Below are 27,834 nucleotides of genomic sequence, written 5' to 3' on the forward strand. Positions count from 1 at the left end.
TTAAGCTCTCAAATGTCCTGAAGGCAAACCCCACAAAGTGGCACTGCTGTAGCCTGTGTCGCCTCTTGTCAGAGACTGGATCACAGGATTATTTTGGTCGTCTCGAGAAACCTCTCCTATTGGGAAGTTAGGATTTAAATTCAACTACAGTTGCATCAAAATTCATTACTTCTCTCTCTGCATAGTGTTTGTGCTTACTTATAAGTTAAAGATAGTAACTACTAAGTACCATTCATTTAAAGTCAGTTTACCTAGTATGTGCATTTCATGTGGCTCATCATGAAGTACTTCCTCATATATGTAGTTCTTCTCCTTATTATTTAATTTTCTCTTAATTATTTGATATCTTCCATATTTTTTTCTTCTGTGATTTGATGCCCAAACTTCATGCTCATTTCTACTAAATGGTTTATTGCTCCAAAATTGCCTTCAATTTCCTGTCCCATAGCTGTAGTGAGACATATATCACCTTATATCCTGTAACCCTGTCTCAATGTGTGGCATGTTTACCTAGTGATCGTATTGGTCTCCTATCATGTGGAGGTTGTTCATTTGAGTCACAGCAGTTATTTTTTAAATTTTCTGTGATGATTGCATTCCACCAATTATCTACATCTCATTGCAACGAACTGCTGTCACTGATATTTGATGCACGTGCATGTCACATGTCCATGGAATTGTAAACTTCTAAGGAATTCATTTTCAATATGTCATATTTTAATTGATATTATTTTACTTCTGTTTCCAGTTATTTTATAAATAAATGACCATGCACATAGAAGTAAGAGTTACCAACATTACTCATGTTATTAACTACCAGAATGCCAATTAACTTGGGTAAAGCAAACATGCACAATGATAATTTTCTTAAATACACTGGGTAAGTTTGTCATAAGACTACATTCATGAACATAGTTTCTTATGTTGGAGTAGCATTAGTGGGGCTAAATTACACAATGCAAAAGATCAATACTACTGATACCTTTATTCTAACTTCACAGCAGCACTATACCGCAGAGTAGGGATATACTGAGAAGACAAAACGGCTGAAGGAGGTTATCAGCTCATTGTGCATTTCACCATGTTCTAAATAAGGAAACGTGGCTTGAGTTGCTATTTGGTTGCTATCACTGCTATCATTCACGCTTGGCGTGGAGTGTTGTCGCACAATTTTTTTTTTTATTCCTCCACTCTTCAATGCTTTCACGTAGTGTGCTAGTGTTTTAAAGAAATGTGGAAAATGAAGGAAGTGGAAAATAAGACGAGAAGAAAAGGTTTTACTTGGTGTTCAGCCATTAACTGCAAAAACAATGCGGGCATGACGGAAGCAAAGTTAAGTTTCTTCAGTTTCCCTAAAGACCCTGTGAGATCAGTCATTACATATATTTTCTGAGTTACATTGCTGATCGAAGAAACTAAACTTATATTCGAGTATTGTTTTGAATATGAAATGAAATTGTCTAAAAAGTTAAATAACAACTTGTGGTGTTGGCGCAGGTCCAAGAAATGGGTGACTCAACGTCGTTGATCAGATTTAGAGAACAAGACTTTCAGTTATTTACATAATAACTGCCGGATTCGTGCATGCGATTGGGCGTTCCTTACTCTACCTTTATTAGTAAAGAAATGATTAGCCTACTTTGAATTTTAAATCCTCTTTTATCGGTGGATGGTAAGTCGTTAGCACTATTTGGTTTGAATTTACCGCATAATTTTACTTACTTTCAATATGGCCGCCGTGCGCATTTTTCATTACATAGAAACCTATGGTACAGCCACCTAATGTCCCCTCTGTATATATCTACTCTGTGACTATACCCTAAAGGTGTCAGAAGTGTGAAAAATTATATGTACCATCCTTATGGATAAGTCACCCAGCTCATAAAAATAGTGAAGCACCTGGAGCCTGAATCTGTAGGATAAAGGTTTCATTCCTGTGTGTGCAAGCCAGTGTATGAATCCTTGTAGAGAAAGATCTGAGCAAATTAATCATGAATAAAATTTCTCTCCATTGCGTGTATGCAAATGCGAGACCAAGCTGCACACAAAAGACTTAGCACAATAATATCAGGAATAGGCTTGCTATCCCAATTGTATACCATGTGATTGCTGAGGGAGAGAACCTTGAATGAAATATTTACAGAATATTTAGCATGAGAGTGGTTTCTCCTGTGTCTTTGTATGCAAGTGCATCAGTAGGTTGATCGTCCTAGAGAAAGACTTTGCACAATCATTTCACGAAAAAGGTTTTACTTCTGCATGTGTGCATTTAGTGTTTGGATCAAATTTTGCAGTGTTCAGGTATTTGTGTTCGCATGAGTACAGTTAGGTTTCTCTCATGAGGGAACGACTTTGCACAATAACTAATGAAAAAGATTTCTCTTCTGCATGTGTATGCAAGTGAAGCATTAGTTTGTATTTTCTACTAGTGAAAGATTATGGACAATTATTACACAAAAAAGTAGAGATGGGTCGAATATCAGATTTCTCAATCTCGAATATTGAATTCAAGTGGTAAATCGTTGCTCGAATATTCAAATACCTCAAATACTAGAATTGCATAAGGCATATTGAACGTACTTCTTATTCTATTTCCCTTGATGAATGTATAAATATAAAGGTATACAATGGAACCTTGATCAATCGTTTACCAAGGGGATGGATGAGAAAACGATGAATGCGTGACTGTTTGACTAGGTGGCCTATGCAGCAGGAAACCCACGATTTTGGTGAGTAATTGTGATTTCCGTTACAGGATTCAAACAGGAATTTAGTTGATAAATGGAATATTTTAATTTTATGGAAACAATTTGGGCATATAGTTGATTTTACTAACATCTCTTTCAAATATGCAAAGGGAACACCACCTCGCAAAAAATGATTGCATGCAATCTCGGCATTTCAAATGCTACCATGGATTTCTGTCTGATGTATTCTTATCTACCAAACACCATTTCAGTGGCTCGCCCATCTGATACTGGGCTTCATCCAACTTCTTATTTTCAACAAGTAGATCACTTTGCCCTGACTCCTACTGTCAAGTGCAAGCAGACAAGCAGAGGCTATTTGAAAACACACACGTGCTTCTCCACAAGGCTTTCTTTATCAATTATTTTCAGTCAATTTTTGGAAGTTCTCACAAGATAAGCAGATGGATTCGAATTTGCTAGCAGAGAGAACCAAATATCCTGAGAAAAATATCCCTTCATCTGTAACTGTGACAATAGATTTGTAGCATAACTCATAAATTGTAACTCGATATGTTTGCAAAAAAAATACCCCATCAACTTCCCAGAAGCTCAGCCTCGAGGATATCGAGTTTTGCCTGCATGCAAAGTCTCCATCGTATTTGGCATTTATTTCCTTACGTAAAATGCTTAAATAAAGTCAGAAATATGTCGTGTTTGGTCTTATTCTTTTTTACATTATGCACACATTACTAATATTTCAATCCAATAAAGGTGTAATATCAATTACCGAAAGTTATTGTTAGACATCTTTTGGGCTAGCAGATAACTCATGCAGCAGTTGACCTCCAGAAATGGGGAACTTAAAAGCAGGTAAGCAGAAAAAGGTCAGTGGGGAGAAAGAGGGAAGGGTGAAACATGATTCTATTATTCTCCTGTATCTTGATATTTTCTTTTGAAGCTTTTGATTTATGGTTTTTGTAATACGAACCCTGCGCGAGCTGGGGCCTTTTGTTTGATTTTGGAAAGGAGGAAAGCATCGGATAAGGGGCCGATGGCTGATGGATGGAGGGGGTAGCGGATTTTGGGAATTGTGCTATGTATTTACTATCTCACGGCATTGAAGTTCTCCTGGTGGGGGAAACCGGGGATTTTCCGATTTTTTCACCTGATAATTTTCGGTTCCCACGTCGAACTCTTTTCACCGCTCTGATCCGCGAATTTGATGTAGTTCGTCAACTTGCCTAAAATGGCGCTGCATGCACTAAATGACTAGAATTCTATACATTTTCCGAGTAAACTACCAACGATGTGCGTGCGTCAGTGTATGGCGCGAAATTCAAAGCATTCGAGATTTAACCTGTAGCATAATTATTCGAGATCTCGAATACTTTTTAGTATTTGAGCATTCGCGGATACTATTCGCGCATTTCTACAAAAAATGTTTCTCTCCGGAGTGTTTTTGCACGTGATTGGTGAGGGAAGTACTCGAAGTGAAAGACTTAATTTAAATCTTGCGTGTAAACAATCTCTTGCAAGTGCATGTATGCAAGTGTCCGATGAGACTTTCTTTTCCATTGAAAGATTTAGTGCAGTGACAACATGAAAAAGATTTCTATCCAGGGTGCGTATGCGTGTGTTGGACGAGTTGGTCCTTTCTGGGGAAAGTCTTTGCGCAATAATTGCACGAAAAAGGCTTCTCTCCTGTGTGAACACGCGTGTGTTGGACGAGTTTGTCCTTTCTAGTGAAAGTCTTTGCGCAATAATTGCACGAAAAAGGCTTCTCCCCTGTGTGCGTATGCACGTGTTGGACGAGTTTCTCCTTTCTAGTGTAAGCCTTTGAGCAATAATTGCACGAAAAGCGCTTCTCCCCTGCGTGGGTGCGCAAATGCTTCATGAGGTTGCATTTAAGGGAGAAAGACTTAGCGCAATCACTGCATGAATACGGTTTCTCTTCCGTGTGTGAGCGCATGTGTTGAGTTATGTGAGACTTCGAGGCGAAAGACTTGCTGCAAATTTTGCATGTAAACAGTCTCTTGCCTCTGTGTACACGCAAGTGTCGGATGAGACTGTCCTTTCCAGTGAAAGTCTTTGCGCAATAATTGCATAAAAAAGGCTTTTCTTCCGTGTGCGTATGCACGTGTAGGATGAGTTTCTCCTTTCTTGTGAAAGCCTTTGCGCAATAATTGCACGAAAAAGGCTTCTCCCCTGTGTGGGTGCGCAAATGCGTCATCAGGTTGCGTTTAAGAGAGAAAGACTTCATGCAATCACTGCAAGAAAAAGGCTTCTCTCCTGTGTGTACACGCGAGTGTTGGATGAGACTGTCCTTTCCAGTGAAAGTCTTTGCACAAAAATTACAAGAAAAAGGCTTCTCTCCTGTGTGTACACGCGAGTGTTGGATGAGGCTGTCCTTTCCAGTGAAAGTCTTTGCACAATAATTACATGAAAAAGGCTTCTCTCCTGTGTGTACACGCAAGTGTAGGATGAGTTTCCCCTTTCTAGTGAAAGCCTTTGCGCAATAATTGCACGAAAAAGGCTTCTCCCCTGTGTGGGTGCGCAAATGCGTCATGAGGTTGCTTTTACGAGAGAAAGACTTCATGCAATCGCTACATGAAAAAGGCTTCTCTCCTGTGTGTACACGCGAGTGCAGGATGAGTTTGTCCTTTCTAGTGAAAGCCTTTGCACAATAATTGCACGAAAAAGGCTTCTCCCCTGTGTGGGTGCGCAAATGCGTCATGAGGTTGCTTTTAAGAGAGAAAGACTTCATGCAATCACTACATGAAAAAGGCTTCTCTCCTGTGTGCACACGCGAGTGTTGGATGAGACTGTCCTTTCTAAAGAAAGTCTTTGCACAATAATTACATGAAAAAGGCTTCTCTCCTGTGTGTACACGCGAGTGTAGGATGAGTTTCTCATTTCCAGTGAAAGTCTTTGAGCAATAATTACATGAAAAAGGCTTCTCCCCTGTGTGTACACGCGAGTGCAGGACGAGTTTGTCCTTTCTAGTGAAAGCCTTTGCGCAATAATTGCACGAAAAGCGCTTCTCCCCCGTGTGGGTGCGCAAATGCATCATGAGGTTTCCTTTAAGAGAGAAAGACTTCATGCAATCACTACATGAAAAAGGCTTCTCTTCCCTATGTGTGCGCAAGTGTTTAGTTATGTGAGACTTCGAAGCGAAAGACTTGCTGCAGATCGTACACGGATAACGTTTTCTTTCTTTGTGCGAACGCATGTGATTGCCAAGACCGCTCCTCAGCGTGAATGACTTGTTGCAGATGCTGCAATTGAAAGGCCCTCCTTTTGCGCCTCCTAGCGCGTCATTTCTGAGGCTTCTCGCGCAAAAGGTGGTGGACTTTGAGGACATGTTCTTCGTGTATGGTTTCCCATCCCCATCAGAACTTCCCACTCGTTCCGCAGTTTTCCTCTCTCCCATTCCACCACAGATTTCTAACACAGGCGCATTTACTTTTTGCATCTGCCCTCGTCTTTTCCTTTTCAATCCCGTCAATGTCTCAGAGGTGGACGACTCACGAGAATCATTACTTTCTTTTCTTGATTCGGGGACTGTGAGAGACTCATCTTTTCCCATAGATGATTCATCATTAGGATCCAAATTGCTGGTACCAGAATGAATTTCCATGTGTTTGATCAGATCATCATTGGTGTTGAACCCATATCTGCAGTGGGAGCAATAATATAACTTTTCATTTGAATTTTTACCATTTCTAGGACTTTTTATGAAGCAATTACTTATCGCTTCATTGTCTCCCCTGACCGCCTCAACACCACTTCTTCTGCTTTCACCTACTCTGATTAACCTAAGGCTATCAGTGATATTTGGTGCCTCACCTCTACCCCCAAAAACATTCATTGTGACTCCATTTCCACTGTTTCTAGATGCTGGAATGTGTTTCATATAACTGTGTCCATCATCAGGAATTGAGTTAGGCAGTACCTTATCAGCATGATGAGCAATGCCTTCTTTCAAATCTTTATCCATCACACTCGTTCCATCCCAACATGGGGATGCCACAGTCTTGGATTGAATGTGTGTCACTGAGGCTGATGAACCAATACAGTCATCGTTAAGATCAATCCATACATTTCTTTCTGCCAGCAGGTATGAAGTTGGTGTTGTTTCTACCAGCACTTGGTCAGGAGTTGACAGCCCTAGAAAAGAAAATCATATTACAATCTAGGACTCACAGATCTAATTTCTTTAAACCATTTGATAGATGGAAACCTATTCCTTCCTAAACATATTCCTATACCTATTCCTTAAGGAAAGGCAGGCATCCATAATAATTACTATCTTGAAATTGTCGATGAAAAAAGAAATCATCCCCTACAAAAATTTGTTCACTCAAAAGACAAATGTGAGTTCAGTAATTTTGTGTTATGCATATTGTAATGCTCCAAAAACTGATATTTAAAATGACAATAATTTTTCATTTAGGAATACTTAAGGAGAGAATTATGTTTTCCTTTCACTCCTATGCAAGTAGATCAGATGTCGGTCTTTTTTGGACATTTCAATATTGTCACAATTTTGTCCAAAATGAAAAGTCAGGCATCAAAAATTATGTCATATCAAGCTTGAAAATTGCTGAAGAAAAACGAAATCGTGCCCTTTAAAAAAAATATTCATTTAAACGACAAAAACGTGTGTTCAGTGGTTATGGATTATACTCATCATAATGTTCCTTAAGTATGTATTTAAAATGGCATAAAATTTTCTTTAAAAAATACTTGAAGAGAAAATACCGTTGCCCCTATCCTCCTATGTGAGAGAACAACAATTATCAAAATCTTTAAGGAATATAATTTCTTGAATGTTAAAGTTGCCACAGATTTTTCAATATCAGTTTACTTTTAGCATACTACTACTTTTGACACCAATTAGTAAATATTTTTCATAAATTACTTAGCAACTGATGTCACATATGCCATGGAAGAGGCCACAATTCATGCATTTTTATTTCGAAATTCACAGCACATTTTTGTTGAAAAAGAAGGAATACATCAACCATGAATCAAGTCTAGTTTACAATCAGAGGTAAGTCTGAGTAAAAAAAATAAAATTTGTTAAAAATTAAATAACTTCCTCCTTTTGTCCATTTGAGGATAACTGTAAAAAAAGTTATAAGGGTAGCGATTACATTTTTCCCGGTTGACTATGATATCCATCTAATTCATTTCCCGATCAACTTCCTGGTGAGATCTACATAAGTATATTGAAATATTAGGGATTATAATTTTTTTATCAATAACAGCAAGCTGCTACACTTAAATTATTAAAATTGAGTTGTGCTGCATCTTAGCTGCATTGATTGGTCTTCTGGTGTTTACTTCTGAAATCCATAATATATCTACTTACTTTCTGTTACAAAGTATTTTCTGACATGATTCACTGTTAAACCTCACCAAGCACAGTTGCCAAGCCCACAAAAATAAATGAATAAGAGAGAGTGGGTTCCAAAGTCCATGCTAATTTTATAAATTCGATATGCTAATACCACTTCTGGACTTACAGTCTCAGTAACTTGTGATCACTAATTTGGCTGTAATTAATGCTAGAAATCTATTTAAAATCCAACAATGCTTAAATAATATTAATAATATACCAGGGTATTAATAACATAAATAATATTAATATGTACCCTGGTTTTCTCTTCTCATTTGGGAACGGTTGGGTCCCGAATAAGAAGAAAAAGAAAACCAGGGTAACTCAACCCCAAAAAAGAACTCCGCACAGTGAGGTTTCAAATATTCTTATGCTACACATAGCACAGAAAACGTTTTCCTTCTGTAGATGCAGGCGGGAAAGAATTCAGAATGACATTTGAGTGTCAAAACTAGGCAAAAAATAGGCAGTGGAGTAGTACATAAAAAGGTGAAAAATACTACTGGTGTTGTATATTTCAACATGGACAAATCACATTTCTACCAAAAGAAGTCAGAAACAATTTAATTCAGTCATTTCACCGAATTCCAACCACATGTTTTATACAAATACCACCATTGAACTTTCCATTCTATTCGGGTTTCTTCACCGCGTTTGTTGTATTTTGAAGACAACAGAAATTACACTCGGCGTCTTCAGGTCGAAGGTAAAATTTTTGGAAAAAATTTTCCGCCTTTTATAGGCATAAAATTTTTCGCCTTATATAGGCGGCGGCGGCTGCTGATCCGCTGCTGCTCTCTCATTGGCCGGTTGTCCATCTCTCATTGGTGGTGGTCGGAGAATCCTCTTCCATGCAGTATGCAAGCTGTAGCCTTGATCTCGGTTGAAATTTGCGGGCGTTTTCGCTATCTCAATAGCCTCTCTGATCAAGCGAGGGAAGTATTTATTCTCTTTAGCTATTATCCTGGCGTCTTCAAAGAGGATGTTATGCCCAGGTGCACTCCAAGCATGCTCAGATATGGCTGAGAGTTGGTGCTGCTTGTTTTTCGTAGCCCTCCGATGTTCCTGCAATCGGACTTTCAATGATCTGCAGGTCTCGCCAATATAATATTTGCCACATGAACAAGGCACTCGATATATACCCTCATAAAGGTCCACTGGGAGTTTGTCCTTCGCTCCGGGTAGCATGTCTGATATCTTTGCCACGCAATTGAAACGTGTAATTACGTTGTGTTTTCTGAGCATTCTGGCAATCTTTTCTGATGTGCCCGCCACAAAGGGAATTGTGGCGTATGCTTCCGGCTCCGGCCGGCTCTCTTCCTCAGAGGTCCTTTTTGGGGCTGCGTCTTTGTTCTCCTGCTCCACAAATCTTCTATTCAACATGCTACTGCTGTAGCCATTCCTTACCAGCACTTCAATGAGATGCTTCTTCTCCGCAGATAGCGACTCGGTGTCTGAGATGGCATAGGCACGATGTATTAATGTTGCCACCAAGGAGATTTTTTGCACTGGGTGGTGGTGCGAAGAAGCGTTCAGATAGCGGTCAGTATGAGTTTTCTTTCTGTGAACGGCATGTCCTAGGAGCCCATTTCTTTTCCTTTTTACCAAAACATCCAGGAAGGGAAGTTGACCATCATGTTCCATCTCCATTGTGAATTTGATGGCGTGGTGCTGCGAGTTGAGATGCTGTAGGAATTTCTGCAATTCTTCGGCGCCATGGGGCCAAATGATGAACGTGTCGTCAACGTATCTCAGCCAGAGCGATGGTTTCTTTTCGTGCGACGCGATGGCCTTTTCTTCGAAATCCTCCATGAAAAGGTTCGCTACAACTGGAGATAGTGGAGACCCCATAGCTGCCCCCTCTGTTTGTTCGTAAAATTCCCCATTCCATAAGAAATAAGAATTTCTTAGACAATATTCCACTAATTTGGGAAAGTCATCCGGGATGCCTTCAGAGATGAGTCGTCGGATGATATCCACTGATTCTTGGATAGGGACGTTTGTAAACAGAGACACCACATCAAAGCTGGCTATGATGTCTTCGTTTGTGACGGAGACCGTATTAAGAATATCAATAAAATGGGATGAGTTCTTCACATGCGATGAAGTCCGTCCAACGTATTCCTGGAGTGATTGGGCTAGATATTTGGATAGCCAGTAAGTTGGGGCGTCGATTTGACTCACAATCGGCCTCAGAGGTACGTTTTCTTTGTGGATTTTTGGTAGGCCGTATAGTCTCGGAGGTTTCGCAGCCGAAGGGAGGAGGCCTCGTTGATATTCTCTTGGAATGGATGAACTCTTGATGATGGCCCTGGTATTTCGTTCCAATTTGCTTGTTGGATCGGCCTTCATCTTTCTGTAGGTTTGCTCCTGGAGAAGAGCTAATATTTTCTTTTCGTAGTCCTCCTTTCGCATCAAAACAGTAGCGTTCCCTTTATCTGCGGGTAATATGAGAATATTACCATTGTCCTGGAGCTTCCTCAACGCTCGTCTCTCTGCAGCTGTTATATTTGGTCTCGGTGGTCTTGATTTGCGGAGGATACTCCCCACGTCTTCCCTTATCTCATCTGCAATCCCTTTTGGCAGCTTCCGGATGGCGGATTCAACTCCGGTGATGATATTTTCTTTCGGAATTGTCTTAGGAGCAATGGCGAAGTTGAAACCTTTCGCTAGGATGCTTTCTGTGGCACAATCCAAGGTTTCGTCTGTAAGGTTGAATACTGTAAGGTTGGTCTCTAAGTAATGCTTCGCTGGTGCGTCGGAGAATTCTCTTGGCAGCACGCGTGTTGAGATGGTGTTTGACGTTGACACAAGATGGCAGGGTGTTTGAGTCTCTGCAACGTTGGAGGAAGGCTAAAGAAGACATCAGCTTTACTCTCCTTTTCCGAAGTTTCTCGAAACTCCGTATCTTCCGATGAATCTCCTCCCGCCTCCTCCTCTCTAATCAACGCCGCGAAAATCTTCGAACCTAAATACCACCATTATTTGTACAGGCACTGGTTTCCCATGCAAAGCACTCGTAATGGATCATTATTAATTAGAAATTTTTGTCTATAACACCAGTCATAAAGAACTCATACGTTGAAGATCATTGACTGAACTAGAGTGAAGATCTCACATGAATCTTTCACTGCCATAAATGCAGTATGTCACTAAATATATATGAAATTTTACTAGCCAATGGTCGCACAAGTTAAATATCAATAGACTTCAGCAGAGCAAAATATTTAAAATTAAAAGGACTTCTACTGTACATAAATGTAAAAGGAAATTATAATAATTCTATAGAATACATTACATTTCATATTATTAGAAATCCAGACCACACAAATGCAAAGATAAACATTCTCTCATATTTAAGTGACATGAAAACTAAATTTAAAAAAAGTTACACATGGATGACTAACTTAGGTTCTTCATGCTTCAAAAAAGTTACAACAACCTCTCCACGCATATATAATAGCAAGACAGAGTTTACTCACCTATAGCCTCAGTCATAGAGTCAATGGTCATTTCAGAATTACCGATCAGTTTTTCATCCTCTGTAAACAAAGGCTGAAAGTAGGAATCAACTCATCAATCATTAATGCACTTAAGAGTCAGTGTTATTTAAATAAACGATTTTTTTACACTATAGAACTATCACCCACACATACACAGCAATGAACACTTTGTAATTTCTTTCAACAATGAGACAGACTTTGAATAATGTTCATTCTAAATTGAATAACTGTTCCTTAAATACTGTGCCATTCATGTAATCATTTATACAATTTTTATCGCTGACTTCATTTTCTAATGATTCATACCGAGTGTAGAGTTACTTTTATAGCAGATAGTAATTCCATTACCCAATGGAAAACTAGCCACTGTCCACGGAAGCGATATACATTAATAACATTACCAACCCTGCAAAGGTTATAATTCCTGATTCTTCATTACTTCTGTGGGTACACGTCAGAATCCCTTGAGAAAGCGACCAGAATCGGTCGGTTACGTTGGGCCATCCCAGTAATTGACGCGGTGACATAGCCCAAAAGTTTTTATTCAACAGTAATAATTCCTGTGCTGCAAAGAATAAAGGCTATATTTTGGTACAGGGCAATCCTTTTGTAAAGTAAATATCTGTGTAAACGAAGCAACAATTCTTCTGTTTTGGTCCTTTATATAACTAGGAGACGCCATATTTATTTAAGAAAATCATTCACTTAATTGTTCACCCAACCGCGGTCTTAACCATGGTCAGTACCACCATAGACCTACACCATCATCTGAACAGGAACAGGGTGGTTTCCTATTATTTTTTTATTGCCTAAATCGAAAAATTATTACTTCTGGAGTATGTATTTAACACTTTTGGATTTTTATATGACAATATCTATTTTTCGGGACTAAATGAAGTGAAAATTTTCAAGTGCGCAAAAATGTGACAGCTAAGCATAAATGATGGGAAAAGCCCACGTGACTTCATTCTGGTTCCCGCTGCCATTGTGTGAGGTGGCCTATTGTGGCAATGATATGTGAGCCACTGTGATGCAGGCTGCTAGCAGGTAGCAGAGTACCCTGCTAGCAGATAGTGCTTGGCTTAAATAAGGATTATTAGTACCTTATCAAACAAAGGAAACTTTACAACCATAGGCAGTTTTAATAGGTGATCATTAAGACATGTTTTCCTGAGCTCTGTGCCTCATGCATGCATTGCTAATCTCAGACGATGTAAAACTCCTATCTACTCATATAAAAACTAGGTCCCAGTGATGTCGCATGGATTGGCATCGCATGGGTGCCAATCTGGCTTTTTTCAAATCAGGTTAAATGGACCATTGCTATACGTCTAAACTGGGATTTCTATAACGAAATAATTAGTATATTATGAATTCACTAATGGTGGGTAATGAATTGCACCAATGCCTTTCGTTTTCTATGATGAAGGAAACTACCTGATTGGTTACCTATACATATAACAGTATTTTTAATGCTACCACCAGATTATGGTAAGCAATGTTGGTGTGGCCATTATTAGCTGGAGGTATGAAGAGAAGAATGAAGTTATCATTTTGAAACATTAAGTGTGATAATGCACACCAACGAAGCTTCAGCAGAAAGGAGGAGATTTTGAAGGAGGAAAAGCTAAGTTATTGGTAAAGTTATGAAATTTTCCCTTGGGATTGATTGGCCACTGGAGTGCGGCTACTGCTTCAAAGCTCTATTCTGTTCACATCTGTCTTAGTCAGCTCTTGGTACTGTGAATGCAAAGGATGCATGTTCCTTCAAGCGCCAACCATGCAAAGTTTTCACAGACCCAGCCCCAGGAGTTAAGTGGGATTTACTCAGATTAACTCCTGTTACGCCGCCAGGCAGCGTGCCCCCCCCCCCCCCGGGAGATGCTGCCCCCTGAAGGAGTGACCGTGAACCAACTGAGGTGGCTCGAGGGGATGCATCGAGAAGCCATAAGGACAGTTGAGTTGAGTGAGCCGAGGGACATGGAGAGTGTTTAGGCTGGAGAGTCCTGTTTGTAAAAGTGCGAAGAATGATGTGTCATAGAAGTAAAAGAAAGCGAGGATCATTTCCAGAGTAACCCAAGGTCACTTTAACACTCCCATGCCCCACTCTTTTCTCCCCAGATAAACATTATTCAAATCCATACGCAGAATTTAAAAGTCAGAGCAAACACTAGTTTGATACATTTATGACATTGTCATCGGCAAATAAATGCATTTCACTGCTTTTTCAGGAGCAAAATTCAAGCATGTAGGTAATGAACAAAAGGGACAGTTTACATTACCATGTGAGAAAAAAAATGAGTGCTTCTACTGAATGACGTCTTGAAAGTTCCAGAGAGGAATGAATTTTTGAGACAAAAAAACTTGACATGGTAAAAGTGCACTTACCTCGTCATCAACTTCCAGGGGGTCTACAGCATCACTTGAGGTGCCAACTGCAGTCGGTGAGTTAAATGCAGGATAATTCTCCTCATTGAGGAGCTCTTCCTTCTCCTCTTTCTCATTAAACTAAAAGGGATAGTTGAGTGTCACTCAATAAAAGCTATATAATAACTATAACATCTCTAATCCATAATAATATAACCATGCTCTACTCCAGAGACCACTCAAGCTGGTCGAAACTGTGGATGCCTGAGATTCTTATGACCAAACTTAACCCTTTCACTGCCAGCCAATTGCAAGTGGGATGTACGAAGACTGCCAAGGCTATTTTCTGAAATTAGCATCATTTCAGATTTTAAAAAAATTTACAGCTACTCAATTTTATTTAATACGTATAGATTTTTTCCCAATTCTTAAGATATATTTACCTCTTATAACCACAGAAAGATTATGGGGGTTTACATAAATTACAGCCATTGAAAAGGCCACAATCAGGAAAAAAGGGAAATAATGGGGAACATGCATGAAATTTGTTCATCATGATAGTTAGTCTCATTGAATAGGAAATGTTCTCACGAGTCCAAATATATGAGCCAAAACTCTCCTAGTACTCTGCTTACGTCAATAATTGCTAATTAAAAGTTCTCGAATGTCGCTTGAAGTCACGTTACCTGAAACGCCTCCTGACGTCATCGCACGGTACACCATTCACTTCGCTAAAGAGAGTCTTAGAGTGGTAGAGCATTGAATGCAAGATATCAAAGTAAAAATCTTCGTTGAGCTGTGTAGTAGTTCCTAAAAGGACAAATTGACTCAAGAGGGATATAAGAAACCAAAATACTTCAGTTTACTTTAGCTCGATTCCCTTATGGTGGCTAATTTTTATTTCATTCCAAATTTCCCCAAACAATCCCCTTTATTTATTTCAACAACGCCTTGGCAACCCAAAATATTCACAGTCTGCATTTTGTTGTTACAACAGCAATTATTTTCGCCGAATTTGCATTTGAGCCCTCGTAGATCGATTTTCTATCCACTTCCTCAGTGTGTCATCAGTGGATACCGTGCCGTGACGTCACGCTCCGATGACGTCTTGTTTTCAAGCAGCCGATGAAGATCAATTTTTAAAGACTCATAACTCAGCTGAGAAGCATTATTCATAGGCGAAATTTTCGGCAAGTACATTTGAGGTAGAGGCCTTCTTATTCCAGTACTTTAAAAAAATTGTGCATGCTCCCCATTAGGGCCGATAAATTGGCCCCTGGCATTTTTCGCTCAACCAGCGAGGGCAGATATATCGGCCCGATGGCAGTGAAAGGATTAATACACTTGATGACTCAGCAACAGCAAGCAAACATCGTCGCCTGGCAACCCAGGGGTTGTATATTTTGTTCTTCCAGCTTCACCAACCTAGATGTTTCAACATTCTCAATGTTGGCGAAAGATGCTGGTGGTCTTGACACCAATTCTCTTTTCGCTCTTTCATTTCTTTCCACTATTTCCAATTATAAAATGGAGATTCGTAATAACGAAGTTCGTATGAACGAGTCTGTCAGGAATCGTCGAAAACTCCGTGGATGATAAATGCGATTGAATTACGCGGAAATATATATAAACAGGAAAATTGGTTTCAGTTTCGGCATGCGGCATGACGTAATCGAGGGTTGATATCCTCCCGAATACAGTAAGTACCATTTACGAACTCGATGCGTTCCACGACCTTGTTCCTAAGTTGATAAACCCACGGTCCGGCCGCCGAGAGTTGTCTGATGACTGGCAGAATAGTATAGGTCTGGGCAGCGTTGCCAGGTGAGAAAGTGAAACGCCTATAATGGCTTCCGTGAAGAAAGGAGACGAAAAGTACGACGAGCGTGAAGGACCCAGCGGAAGAATCACTTGCTTTGGGGATTCGAAGAAAAGGCATGTTTTATTGGATAAGGCTAATTTCGCTGCTCTGTTTGCATTTGACGTTATAAGACATTATAAGATAATGTGAGGTGCGTTTGGGGGACAGCGATTGGCTGCAAACCGTGCTGGAGAAGGGTTATACGCACCTCCTATTGTGCCGTCATCGGACCGGTCGTACTTTATGGAAGGCATTGAGAAGTACGGTTATCCTGCACAATGCAACACTTCACAAAAATCATGCGCTAACTCACGATTGTGAAGAAGTGAACTAAAAGGGCGTGCAACGCAGCCGGAGCCGAAAAAATCATTCTCCGCGGCAAGGAACAACGGGCGAAACGCTAGTCAGTTCCTAACTTCACACCGGAATGAATGATACTTTGTTCAGATTATGCCCAGAGTACGATTTCCTCTACGCCACACGGCGTAAAACGGCCAAATCAAAAGGCGCCAAATTCCAAATTTTAATGCTGTCATACCTAAAAATTCGTAAATCGAATGTGCGTAGGAAGAGCACTAACTGTACATCAAATTGACGAGCTGTAATGGGTCTGTCACCATGACCCCCCAGGAATGAAGCTTATGGTATATCGTTGCGCGAATGTTGAAGAAATACCATAAATGACGCTCTCGGTCACAGTACACGAGGACAACTTAAACGTGGCGTGATTATTAAAACTTAGTGTAGTGAATATCGATCTAAATGCCATAGCTTATGCGTGGAACTTCGTAATAAAGTTAATTTTGTAACCACCAGAACCGGGACTGAGGCTCGTAATATCGTAAAAACGAAAATTTCGTAATAACGTTTCTTTTCCTATAGCTAGGATAGGCCTTTTCGTTGAGGCCAACGATTTTCTTTGTAAGAACGAGTACTTCGTAATAACGTTGTTCGTATTAACGAGAGTCTTTGAACATCTAAATCTTTCATCATCATCATCTTTCCATCGGAATGGAAAATTTTTACACCAATTTTAAAACCACGAGCACCGCTAAGGTGCAGCGAATGCATATAAGGGTTAAAGACCTCTGGCGACTACTATCACATGCCTCATGAGTGTGGAGACATACACATTGGTGAAATTGGAATAACTATTTAAACCAAGATATCAGAGCACAAACGTTGCATAAGACTTAGATACCCTGAGGGATCTACAGTAGCCAAACACTGTATTGCATATAATTACGCCATTCTGATTAATGAAGCCATATCTTTCATCTATGCAGATATATATTGGGATCGGCTCAACAAAGAGGTGATTGGAATTGGACTCTCAAAGAATGGAATTAATAGAGATGCAAGGTTTCAACCAGAGGAAAACATAATTAAAGGAATGGGATGGAATCACCTTTCTATGAGAAAATTAGCAGGATTTTACAACAAGGATCTAATCAGGTGAAAAAGATTCGTGTTTAGGCTCTCTGACATAGCAAATACTTTTACCTTGAAAGTAGACAAAATAAAGTTCACCACTGGAGTACTCAATGGAATAGAATTTGAATTATTTTCTGTCAGAAGAATAGTGATGTTGCACAAAAAAGATTGACATAAATGAAAATAGATAAAGATCTCAATGGTTTTGCAATATATTGTACAACTGGAAAAGTTGCACAACAGAAACTCGCGCATTTGAGGGTGACATCCCATACAAACGCATACATACACTCAACGCAATCCTAATTTTGTCATACAACTACGAATTTTACTCAAATAAAGGCCATGCTGCTCCTAGATGAGAATAAAACTTACCACAATATTGGCTCTGGGTAATTGGCAGTCTTGCACGGGAATGTATATTTCAGTCATTTGAACGGAGCATGCAAACTGTGAAGTTTCTTCAATCGCATCTCGAATACATTCTTTTGTGCCAGCAGAAGATCCCGCACTGTCATTAGCTGCCTCCTCCTCTTTGATGATCTGCGCAGAAATCAAAATTGGTAAAAAAGTCACCTACATCAAAATTAACAAATGAGTCATTCTCATCAGGCAAGGCCATTGCAAGGGCGGGGATCAAGGGGGATTGATCCCCCCAAAATGAAAAAAAATTAAATAGATACTTTATGCTCGCTTGGTGCTCACACGACGATATGATATAGCTGTGCAGGGACATCTAGTAGTCCAATGCGACTTAAGTCAATAATTATCTAAGCAAATTTGTAGGTGCAGTGTGCGCAGTTGTAGTGCAGTGTGTGAAATAATAGAGTAGTGAATTAGAAGAGAGGTAGGTGACTTAAGGGCCTCGTGAGGGACCGCAGAATTGACATCGACACCGAGGAATTGATTCATCGTTTTACATTCATTACACGTTTTTATCTGAAAAACATCTCTATTTCGCGTCATTTATCGCATGCATAGCGTAAAATGAGACGGTTTGCAGCGGGTTGCCTACCTTGAAAACTGCTTATGGGGCCACGAGAAAAGGTCATTTTCTCGATAATTAGAAGGAAAAGAGCTGTCGCGTTTGGTCTAAATATCAACGAAAGACCAATGTTACACACAATTGGAAAAAATGAGTGCTTGCCAAAACTAAATTTAAATTATTTACATTTATAACGTTTTTTGTCAAAAATTTCGAAATTTCAAGACAAAATGGCGAAAAGAAGATATTAACCGATTTTGAAAAAAAATCATATCTGTAATACCCACCCGGGTACGCAACTTTTGCCGGGTATTACGATTCGCTCCTAAAAAAAGTGGCAAAACGAGGCACCCTAATGGTCAATCCATTTGAAGTGATCCAAGGTAGGTTGCTTAACCATTTTTCATATTTTTAATTTTTTAATATGTTTTACTACACAAATGGGAAGTTCAAAACTGATTTAAAAAAATTTCATTCTACACCGTTAACATGGGGTGGACATTTTTGTTTTGAATCATAGAGCGTTTTTTTTCCTTTGAAGACGTTTGTGTTAAATTGATTATCCCTGGACTGCATCATGCTACAAGATTGAAACTGGCATCATTTTTTCCAGTACTTTCTTCCATTCAATAGAGTTTAATAGCCATAATTCCCCATGCAAATCTTACCTGTCTAAATGGTCTCCAATGTAGGGGGTCGAAAATTGAAGAATTCCACTCTTTAGAAATTTAAAAAAAACCATGAAGGAGAAATTTATCAGAGTTAACATTTTTTTATAGTAAGATATCATTGGGTACACACATTTTATAGAGTATAAGAATTGACAACTCACTCGTTAATTGTTAATGAATTTTTAAAATTTTGTTTTTTTAAATTTTTGTTAAGTTTGAGGCTGCATATCTCAGATGGGACAGGATAAAAATACACGATTTTTACACATTATGTAGTCCTTTGTGATAGCAAAGTGAAATAAAAATTTCAGTTGTGAAAGGGACATCCATCCTGCTCTTAAGAAACCCTATGATGAAAACATGTCCATCATTAATAGAACAAAAAAAAGGAAACCAGTCGTGAGGGCTTGCCTCCCATTCATCTACACTACATCCAGTAAATTATCAAGAATTCTAGGAATAAATTGAATTGACACAATCAATAAGCCACCTTGGAAACTAATGATGTCTAAGAAAAAAGACAATGACAAGCTTGGAATAGGGAATACTTAAACAGGTACTTCAAGTACTGTACTTTAGCATAGAAGAAGGGCTCACCTTAGTTATGAAAACATGGAAATATTAGATAAGGTTGTTAATGGGTTGAGCAGTGCTGAGAAGGATAAAGATATTTGTGCTGTTTGTTGGAAGGAAAACAAACAAAGCTGCTACAAAATACATCAAGGATACTGTATATCGTCCATTACAAAATATTTTACTTTTGCCATTTAAATTATGATAAGACATCATATCTAATGGAGGAAAAAATGTTTTAGAAAATCTCTAACATTTGCATAGTACTTAATCCTATGCATATCTTAGCCTCCAGATATTAATAACCTCCTCGATCATATAGGATTTAAATGTTTCATTCATCTTTGAGCGTGTCAAGAGGTGTGCCTACGTGTCTGGATTACCAGAAATTGTGCGATGTGATGTAACAAAAGGCAATGAGATAACGACGCAAAAGATGTGTCAAGACGCAACAAAAAGTTGCACTAGGGGGCTCGGGCACATGCTATGCACCTTTCTGTCTGCTTTGGTTGCGATCCATGCAGCCATAAGGAAACGCAAAAGGGGACATACAAATGATGAGAAGAGACGGCACAAATAATCGGAGAACACGGATAACCCAAACTTTCACTTCATTGTATTGTTATTTTTATAATTTACATAAAACACAAAATATATTATTATTAATGACATAATTCCGCTATTTTAAAGTGTTTCCCTGACACAATTGCAGCTTTCTTCGCCAGTTCGCAATCTTTTTAGCAGTGATAACATGGTTGTACTCGTGTTTTTAATGCTCTATATAAGGCCTGGTTGTGAAAACCATACATCCGTGGCTATGTAATCAAGGAAACAGAAAATTGGTTTGAAATAATGCTTTAAAACCACTGCTAGATGTCTGAAGTTACACTGTCAGGCACCACGCCCCGTAGTCGCATCTGGCACAAGTTTAACTGTTTGCAATTGCAGCGGGACTTGTATCCATGATCACGGAGCGCGGTGGTGCGCTGCAAGGCTAGGAAAACAGGAACACGGTACTCCCGTGAATGCAGCTAGCTCACTATTGCTTCCATTTCGAAGGGGATTCTAACAGAAGTAATATGCTTGGTGTATCCTAGTATTAATGAAATTATTCCGATGATTTTGCATCCAATTTTATTTTTTTATAAAGGTCGCTAAAAATATTGAGCAAGAGTAAAAATCATGCACGGATAATCCACAACACAGATACTGCAGCCGGATAATCGGGCGTCTGTTATATTTACAACCTCCTTGTACGCATTCCTTTTTCTGTCACTCGACATGCCCCTTTTCCGTCCCCGCAATCATCTACAGAGCTGTCTTTCTGCCAAAGAAAAAGTATGGACACTAATAGCAACTATAACACCATGCTTTTAATCAGGGATGGACGGATCCAGGATTTTTTTCTGATGCGGATTCGGATCGGATCCTTGATTCTCGGAGCCAGATCTTTCGGATCGGATATTATCGGATCCAAATGCATTTTATTTCATTAAATACTGAGGGAGAGTGAAAATCATGCGTGGATAATCCGCAGCCGGATTATCGGGAGTCTGCTGTACTTAGTATACTAAAAAAACTGTCGATCAGGGAGTATCTCAAACTCACCACGTTGGTTCCAGCATCACTGCATTCATCCCCTTCATCCGAATCGCTCTCCAGCATTGGACAGAAGCTCTCCTCCTCATCGTCTTCCTGAGATTGCTGCTTCTCAGGAAGATCGCCTTCAGGTCCATCCGCCTCCGCACAACCTTTGAGGGCCTGTCAATGCACAAGGTATTCAGCATTTATTAAAGTTCAACGAGTTCAAAGACCACACCAAAGGTTTTTGGGATTGCCTCACGGGTGAAACGGAGTTGGAACCCCTTATTCGACCATTGGTGGATTGGCTGCGGTTTCTAGAACCATTTTCTGGATAGGTTTCTTCTCTGTGTTTGACTAATTTTAAAGCTTCATATCCCCCAGTTACCTCATGGTTACCTCATTATTTTCAACAAATCTCGGATTTATTATCAAAGTGACCCATTTATAAAACGTTCGAGCATGATTTTGAGAAAATCTGTGGATTATAAATAGAATTTGGATCAATATTTTTTGAAAGAGGTGAAATATTCTAGCGGATATTTCGCATTGTTGCGTGTATAAGGTCAAAAGTATATGTTAGATTTGTGTATGAAAGAAGGGAAAGAAGGTTTCAATGCCCAAAATCAAAGTCAAATTCATTGTTTTTTTCTGTAAAATTATAAATTTCTTATTATTTCTTTTTGGTGTAGGTAAAAATAAAATTATGTATTAAAATTGTATTTTTGCAGTAATTTTACATATTTTTCAAAAAATTCATTGTGCGCTGACCATGGGGTCCAACTATCCTTGCGCCGGCCTCACAAAGGAAGCTATAGAAATAAAGCTGGTGGGAAATAACTTCAAATTTCATTCTGAATACTCCATCAGCAATACCTTATCATGTCACCTGCCTCACATTAAAAATACTTTCTTCTGCTAACCTGCCATAACAGTACAAAAGATTATTAAGGAAAATAAATATTCATTCAACCTTCAACCATTTCCAGATGGTGGAGTTTTCGCCATAGCATTACTGCTACACTGAGCCCAAAGAGGCTCTTCAGTGCCCTTCGTACAGAGCTTTTTTGCAGCTAATTCGTTAAGAAGGGTCGTTTGAGTGGAGTCGCAGAGCAGTGAAACCGGGTAATTGAAACTTAAATCATCATTGGGTCAGTTCATCCAGGCATGACACCCACCGACTCGTATTTTGATGACACTTGAAAATTTTCATCCTTCCATGTAGGAATAAAACAGTGTAAAATATTTCTTGTCTTTCTCTTATAGTTCTTTTGCGACTATCTGAAGTTTGGGTGAAACTGCAGTTTTTCAATGAATGCGGTCTCCAGAGGCACTTGTACCTCCAGAGGGAAATAATTTGTCTCAGCCATAGTTTTCATCAGATTCACTATGAAAATTTACAGGTTTACTATAGAAGTCATGAGGATTACAAAAACTAATTGAAAAATATCCTAAGAATGAAGAAACCTAAATGTAAAGTGATATTCTGCATGGAAAGGATAAAAACTGCATACTGTGAGAGACACAATATACTCTAGAGCCAATGAACCAACAATGTATGTAGTCATAACAATGGCACAAGAGAACTTGGTAGAGGAGAAAGACAACACTATGATATTTGGATGATTAAATAGAAGATCTAGACAATGATGACCTCACAGCAGATGCCCTAACAACTGTAGACTAAAAGTAGCATTGATAAGTAAGTCCAAAGCCATAGTTTTGTTCTGCCATAGTGTGATAAATGTTTGTTTGTCAACATTAAGGAAGCTAATGTGATTAATATTCTACTTTCCAATTTGCTCGATTTGTTACACAACTTTTGCAAATGATAGTACCTACACAGGGAAATAATTTGTCTCAGCCATATTTTTCATCTGATTCACTATGAACATTTACAGGTTTACTATAGAAGTCATGAGGATTCCAAAAACCAATTGAAAATATCCTAAGGAATAAAGGAAATTCTCTAAACTCATCCCCTATGAAAAAATTGTATGAAACTGTTTCAAAATTTTATACAATTTATACAATTACCATGGCAATTGTATAAATTGTATAAAATTTTGAAACAGGTTTATACAATTTTTTCATAGGGGATGCTTCATAAGATTTTAGAAAATTTTTCCTAAAAAAATATGATTCTACTTTGACCTGAGGCAATATTTGAATAGAGCTATGTTATTTTTCTAATATTCCTTAATGTATGACCCACCACCTATAAAAATAAAAGTCATGGCTTTTTGCTTGTTTTGTTGTTAAAAAAATTATTTAAAATAAATCCATTTTCACAACTCTGGCAGTCAGTGTTGGGTTCTACTTCAAGTGTGATGAAATGCTTGTGTTAACTGTTTTCTTTATCTAAGTAAATATTTATGACATGAATCTTGTACATAATAAGTTCCAATATTAAACCATTTTTTATGTGCACGTTGTTTTTCTCCTGATAAGAGAAATATACTTTAGAAACAGGATATTTTAAGGAATTCATAGCACTTACCCATCATTGCTGGGGATAACTTGATCGTTGCTTTATAGAACACATCAAAATACTGGATACATGTCAGTACAAGTTAACTTTCTCCATTTTGTATTGACAAAAACTTCACCAATATGTTTTACTTTATGAATGAAGTGCAACTTATAAGAATAATGTGAGAAGATACATTGTCTAACCTTGACAAGCATTTACTCTAATGAGGATTAGACATTAACTTGTTGCTGTATCTCCTTTGAAGAAATGATACTTTTTAACTTCATAGTGGAGCTTAGAAAATGATCAGATTACATTGGAATATGGCAGCAATGTAACCACATATTTTTTACCTGAACAGGGTTCATTGAACAGAAAGCAAAAATGAGCTGAGTAAGGCCTGCCACTTTCACCATTTCTACAATGTAGTTTTTCTCTCGGAAGGTAGCTATTGTTTACCCTTTGTCTTCCCCAGTTGCCCTCCAACTTTGGCATTGTGATCATCAAGTTTTTTTTCCAACAAGTTCTGTAGTTAATATTTGTGTCCATCTCTAGAAACCAGGAATGTAAGCCTTATGGAAAATATTTTGACAAAATTTGTTTTTTTCTATCTCAGTTAACAATAATTTTTCACTCTCATATATTGATTTATCATTCAGACTGATGTCTTTATAATGGCCCAGTATCAAGAGCCTGGTAACTGTAGTTGAGGAGAACTTACAATTAGTGGTACAGAGTACCATAAACTAGCTACACTAAGTGAATCTCCTAAAATTTGAAGAATTAAGTACACTGGAAAGAGAAATGAGTGAACACAGGCATGGAATAAGTTCTGGACTTCTTTTGAGTAATTGTGAGCACCAAAAAACCTACTTCTTAGAAAAATGTAAAACGTATCAAATAATTTGCTGTGATCCATTTAAATGTCATAGAAAAAAAGGAGTAAATCACTACAAACAGTAACACCAGCATTTTCATTCATGATAAGTAGCATACTACAAACTGTTAAAAGAAATTCCGGGACAAAAGATACGTGATTCATGTAGAGAAAAAGTGAATAAATACATACACCATACATATTGAAGAAAACTGGCATTTAAGAGCTAATCCCAATTGCTGGCAGTGATGATAGCATTGTAGATATCGACAAAGATTCATCGAAAGAAAAGTATTGGAGGAAATGAATTCATCGTTCAAGGAAATGGATGCATCTCCTTTGAATCTCCATGCAGTTGCATCTCACAGCAAATCAATGTCTCCTAAAGGTAACTGAATGTTGCAACTTCTACTCTGAACAAAAAGGCTTGCAAACTATTGGATAAAGATTTCCTTCCAGAGCATGATTCAAAAGTTGTTGATAAAGCAAGTGATATGGATGTGCTAGTGGGGTTACTAAAAGAAAAACTGGTGACAGCAGGCAGTCGGGGAGAGATAATTCAGATATTAACACTAGCTCCTACTTTGTGGAGCACGAAAAATGTAGCCACCAGATTTAATGTTAGTGAATATGAAATGCTATACCAGATCCAAGGAGGGGCAAAAACTTAGAACAAACTACTGTGGACTCAGTTCAGTCATTTTACCAAAAATAAGGATATTCCTGCCTTATGCCAGGAATGAAAGATAAGATGAGTGTGTACAAAAATGTCTAATAAATATCCAACAATAAGCAAAATATTAAATTCATAGTGGAAGGTTCTCAAGACTATGAACAACAGCAGCAGAAAATTGAGTGAAGGTATACAAAAATTAGTTCGTGTCACTAACTTTTGACGTGTTTTGGTAATCCATTTGAATTGCAAAACGTACAACACCCCATGCAAAAGTGGTAAAGAAGGACAAATCCCTAGTCCTTGTTTTAAACTCCTGTTCACTTTCATCAAAATATCCAAACTTGATCTGATTCCTGTGAATATCAATCTCTCATAAGGAACAAGCTGTGTTGTTAGACCGTGCTAGCAGCTGCATCATGACGTCATGGTCATGCTATGAAACTGTTCCAAACTCAACAGTACTCCACTTAACGCTCAATTCCTAATCACCCATCTACTCTGTCATGAACAGAAGTGAAAACTGTGTTTTATAATCAAGAGAACAATAACTGCTCACCAATGTGAAGACAGTGTGCTCACTCGCTTAGTAAACAAATTTGAAGTGTCACTTTAGAAAAAAAAACGTTCATTATTACGAATAATTAATTTTAAATGACTCACTCATGAAATTATTCTGTAGTTGGTCATTATTGATCAGCTGAGGGAGAATGGTTTCCGTTTCTGCTGAGAGGTGTTGCTAATATTCCACAAAGGAATGATATTATGCAGTAGAAAAATAGAACTGTACAAGGCACAAGTAAACTCACCAATTCATCAGTGGCTAATGGATCTGACACATCAGTTGAAATTCCTGTTGGATCTGATGTGTACAGCACAGGATAATTCCCCTCGTCCTCGTCTTTCACATGAAACTAGGAGAGAATAATGGGCTTCACTCAATAAAAGGAAAACATTAAGAACCTAATTCAATAATAAAAAATCCTCTTTTGCTTGAAACCACTTCAGCTGGCCAATGTAGTCATGAGATTCTTGCCACTCACAGATCAAACTCCAGAATATCAATGTTCATCTAAGGAGGGGGAGTTATATCACAAAGGGAATGCGGTTTGAATGAGAGTTATGGTCACTTAGAGCAGAGGTAAAACAGCTGGAACGATAGATCGAGGTTCCACTGTACATTTAATTGCCTTCATCTTTTGTTACTCAGTCTTATAAAGAGGTGCCACAAGAGTTAGAGCTGGATCCTTCATTGAAATGAAGGAGGAAGGTGGCTTAAAACAAAGACAGGGCAATAATGAGACAAAGCCCACTTATAGCTAAGACAAATGGCTTAAGCAGACATTTCACATAGTTATCAACAAGTCTACTCCATCAGATACTCTATCCGAGGATTTCCGGTGTTGTACAAGTGATATTGACAGAAAAATTTAGTGCGGTCCAGCTTTCTGCCTCATACATTACAACTGGAAAAGACCTCAACTGACAGTGGCATTACTGTGAGTAACTTCCCATAAATATACTCATTTTTATAACAGGCATACTCTCTTTCTTATTGCAACTGAGAAATTTGTATAACTGAAGGTGGTTCAAATCAGGTTTCACTGTGTACTACAACATAACTTACCAACTCATTGTCCCTGGGCAGTACCAAGTCTGGCACAGGAAGGTATATTTCAGTGGTTTGGGATGAGCAAGTGAGCTGTGAATTGTTTTCAATCACATCTTGAATGCAGCCCTTAGTATCCACATAAGGCCCCGAATTGTAATAGTAAATCGCTACCCCTTCATTGTACCCACCATCTATTCATGTAAGATGAATTGAAAATAAACAACCAATTTCTCAAATGTTGCTAAGATGTTTTTAGTTGTACATAACCTTAGCCTCATAAGATCATAGTTAAACCTAAAGGAGAGGTCAGCAAAAAGAAATATAATATGTTTGCATGCACTCGGGACTATATTTAACAACCGACCAACAAACTATTTTCAAGTTCTCTCACATTTTATTATTTAGCAGCATAGGTCAGGGAATTCTTTGTTCTTAAAAAAAAGGAGTATGGTAGAGGAGTCATTCCATGTCAAATCAACCAATATTTTGTCCAAATGACACTCAACGACTCACATTTTCCTGAAACTTTCCATACTTCCTGGTATAATTAGAAATTGTGTACAATATTTGCCTCCAATTTTCAATTGTTAATGAAATATGAGCAATTGCAATTTGGGAGTGACCCCTTAAGTGCCGCAACGTGCAACACATGGTGATTTTTATTTTCATCCATAACTCCATTCCTGTGAGATGAAAAGGCAAGATTTTTTCCTAAAGCTAAGTGTCCCATAATGATCCCACGATTATCATTAAATATTCACTGCATGAAGCAATTCATGCAGTGAATATTGAATGCATGACCATGGCAAGTTTCAAGAAAATCCGAATCGGTGGGTGTCATGGCCTGGTTGATTTGAAATGGAATGACCAAGAGCCAAGTGTGTGGATTACCTTTCTAAGTCGATAAATGGTGAATTTAAATCCCATTCTTCCTGAATATTATTGTCTAGTAAACACAAAGTTTTGCCAAAAGACGACATGTCTTCAGTCTTTGACACTGAAAAACCAACTGCACCATACATAGCATCTTGCCAAGGGCTCACATATAGGGAAAAACCGTTTCAGGGAAATTAGACTTTTCCGTTTACCAAGGACGAGGGTCTTTCATGTACCCTTTTATTGTAGATTAACAA

At 38.5% G+C, this 27,834-nt stretch overlaps 1 protein-coding gene across 1 annotated transcript; it reads right to left on the minus strand.

The window, feature by feature from the left end:
- Positions 1 to 25,933, minus strand: LOC124172525. The gene is made up of 6 exons (XM_046551971.1): positions 25,899 to 25,933; positions 17,632 to 17,799; positions 13,983 to 14,102; positions 11,574 to 11,646; positions 5,928 to 6,857; positions 1 to 116 (listed from the first exon to the last, which is right to left on the minus strand). Exons 2-6 carry the CDS (start codon positions 17,686 to 17,688, stop codon positions 1 to 3), a joined length of 1,296 nt encoding a protein of 431 aa, XP_046407927.1. The 5' UTR covers positions 17,689 to 17,799; positions 25,899 to 25,933.
- Positions 25,934 to 27,834: the final 1,901 nt, after the last annotated feature.

The sequence above is a fragment of the Ischnura elegans genome (genome assembly GCF_921293095.1).
Source record: "Ischnura elegans chromosome 13 unlocalized genomic scaffold, ioIscEleg1.1 SUPER_13_unloc_1, whole genome shotgun sequence".
NCBI classification, from domain to species: domain Eukaryota; kingdom Metazoa; phylum Arthropoda; class Insecta; order Odonata; family Coenagrionidae; genus Ischnura; species Ischnura elegans.

What these genes read in the sequence shown, in the direction of transcription:
- LOC124172525 (XM_046551971.1), bottom strand. Translation starts at nt 17,688, where the DNA reads ATGACTGAAATATACATTCCCGTGCAAGACTGCCAATTACCCAGAGCC. An exon ending in TACCCAGAGCCAATATTGTG is followed by an intron (nt 14,103 to 17,631) that starts GTAAGTTTTATT and finishes TATCCCTTTTAG; the next exon opens with TTTAATGAGAAAGAGGAGAA. An exon ending in CTCTATGACTGAGGCTATAG is followed by an intron (nt 6,858 to 11,573) that starts GTGAGTAAACTC and finishes TTTCTTTTCTAG; the next exon opens with GGCTGTCAACTCCTGACCAA.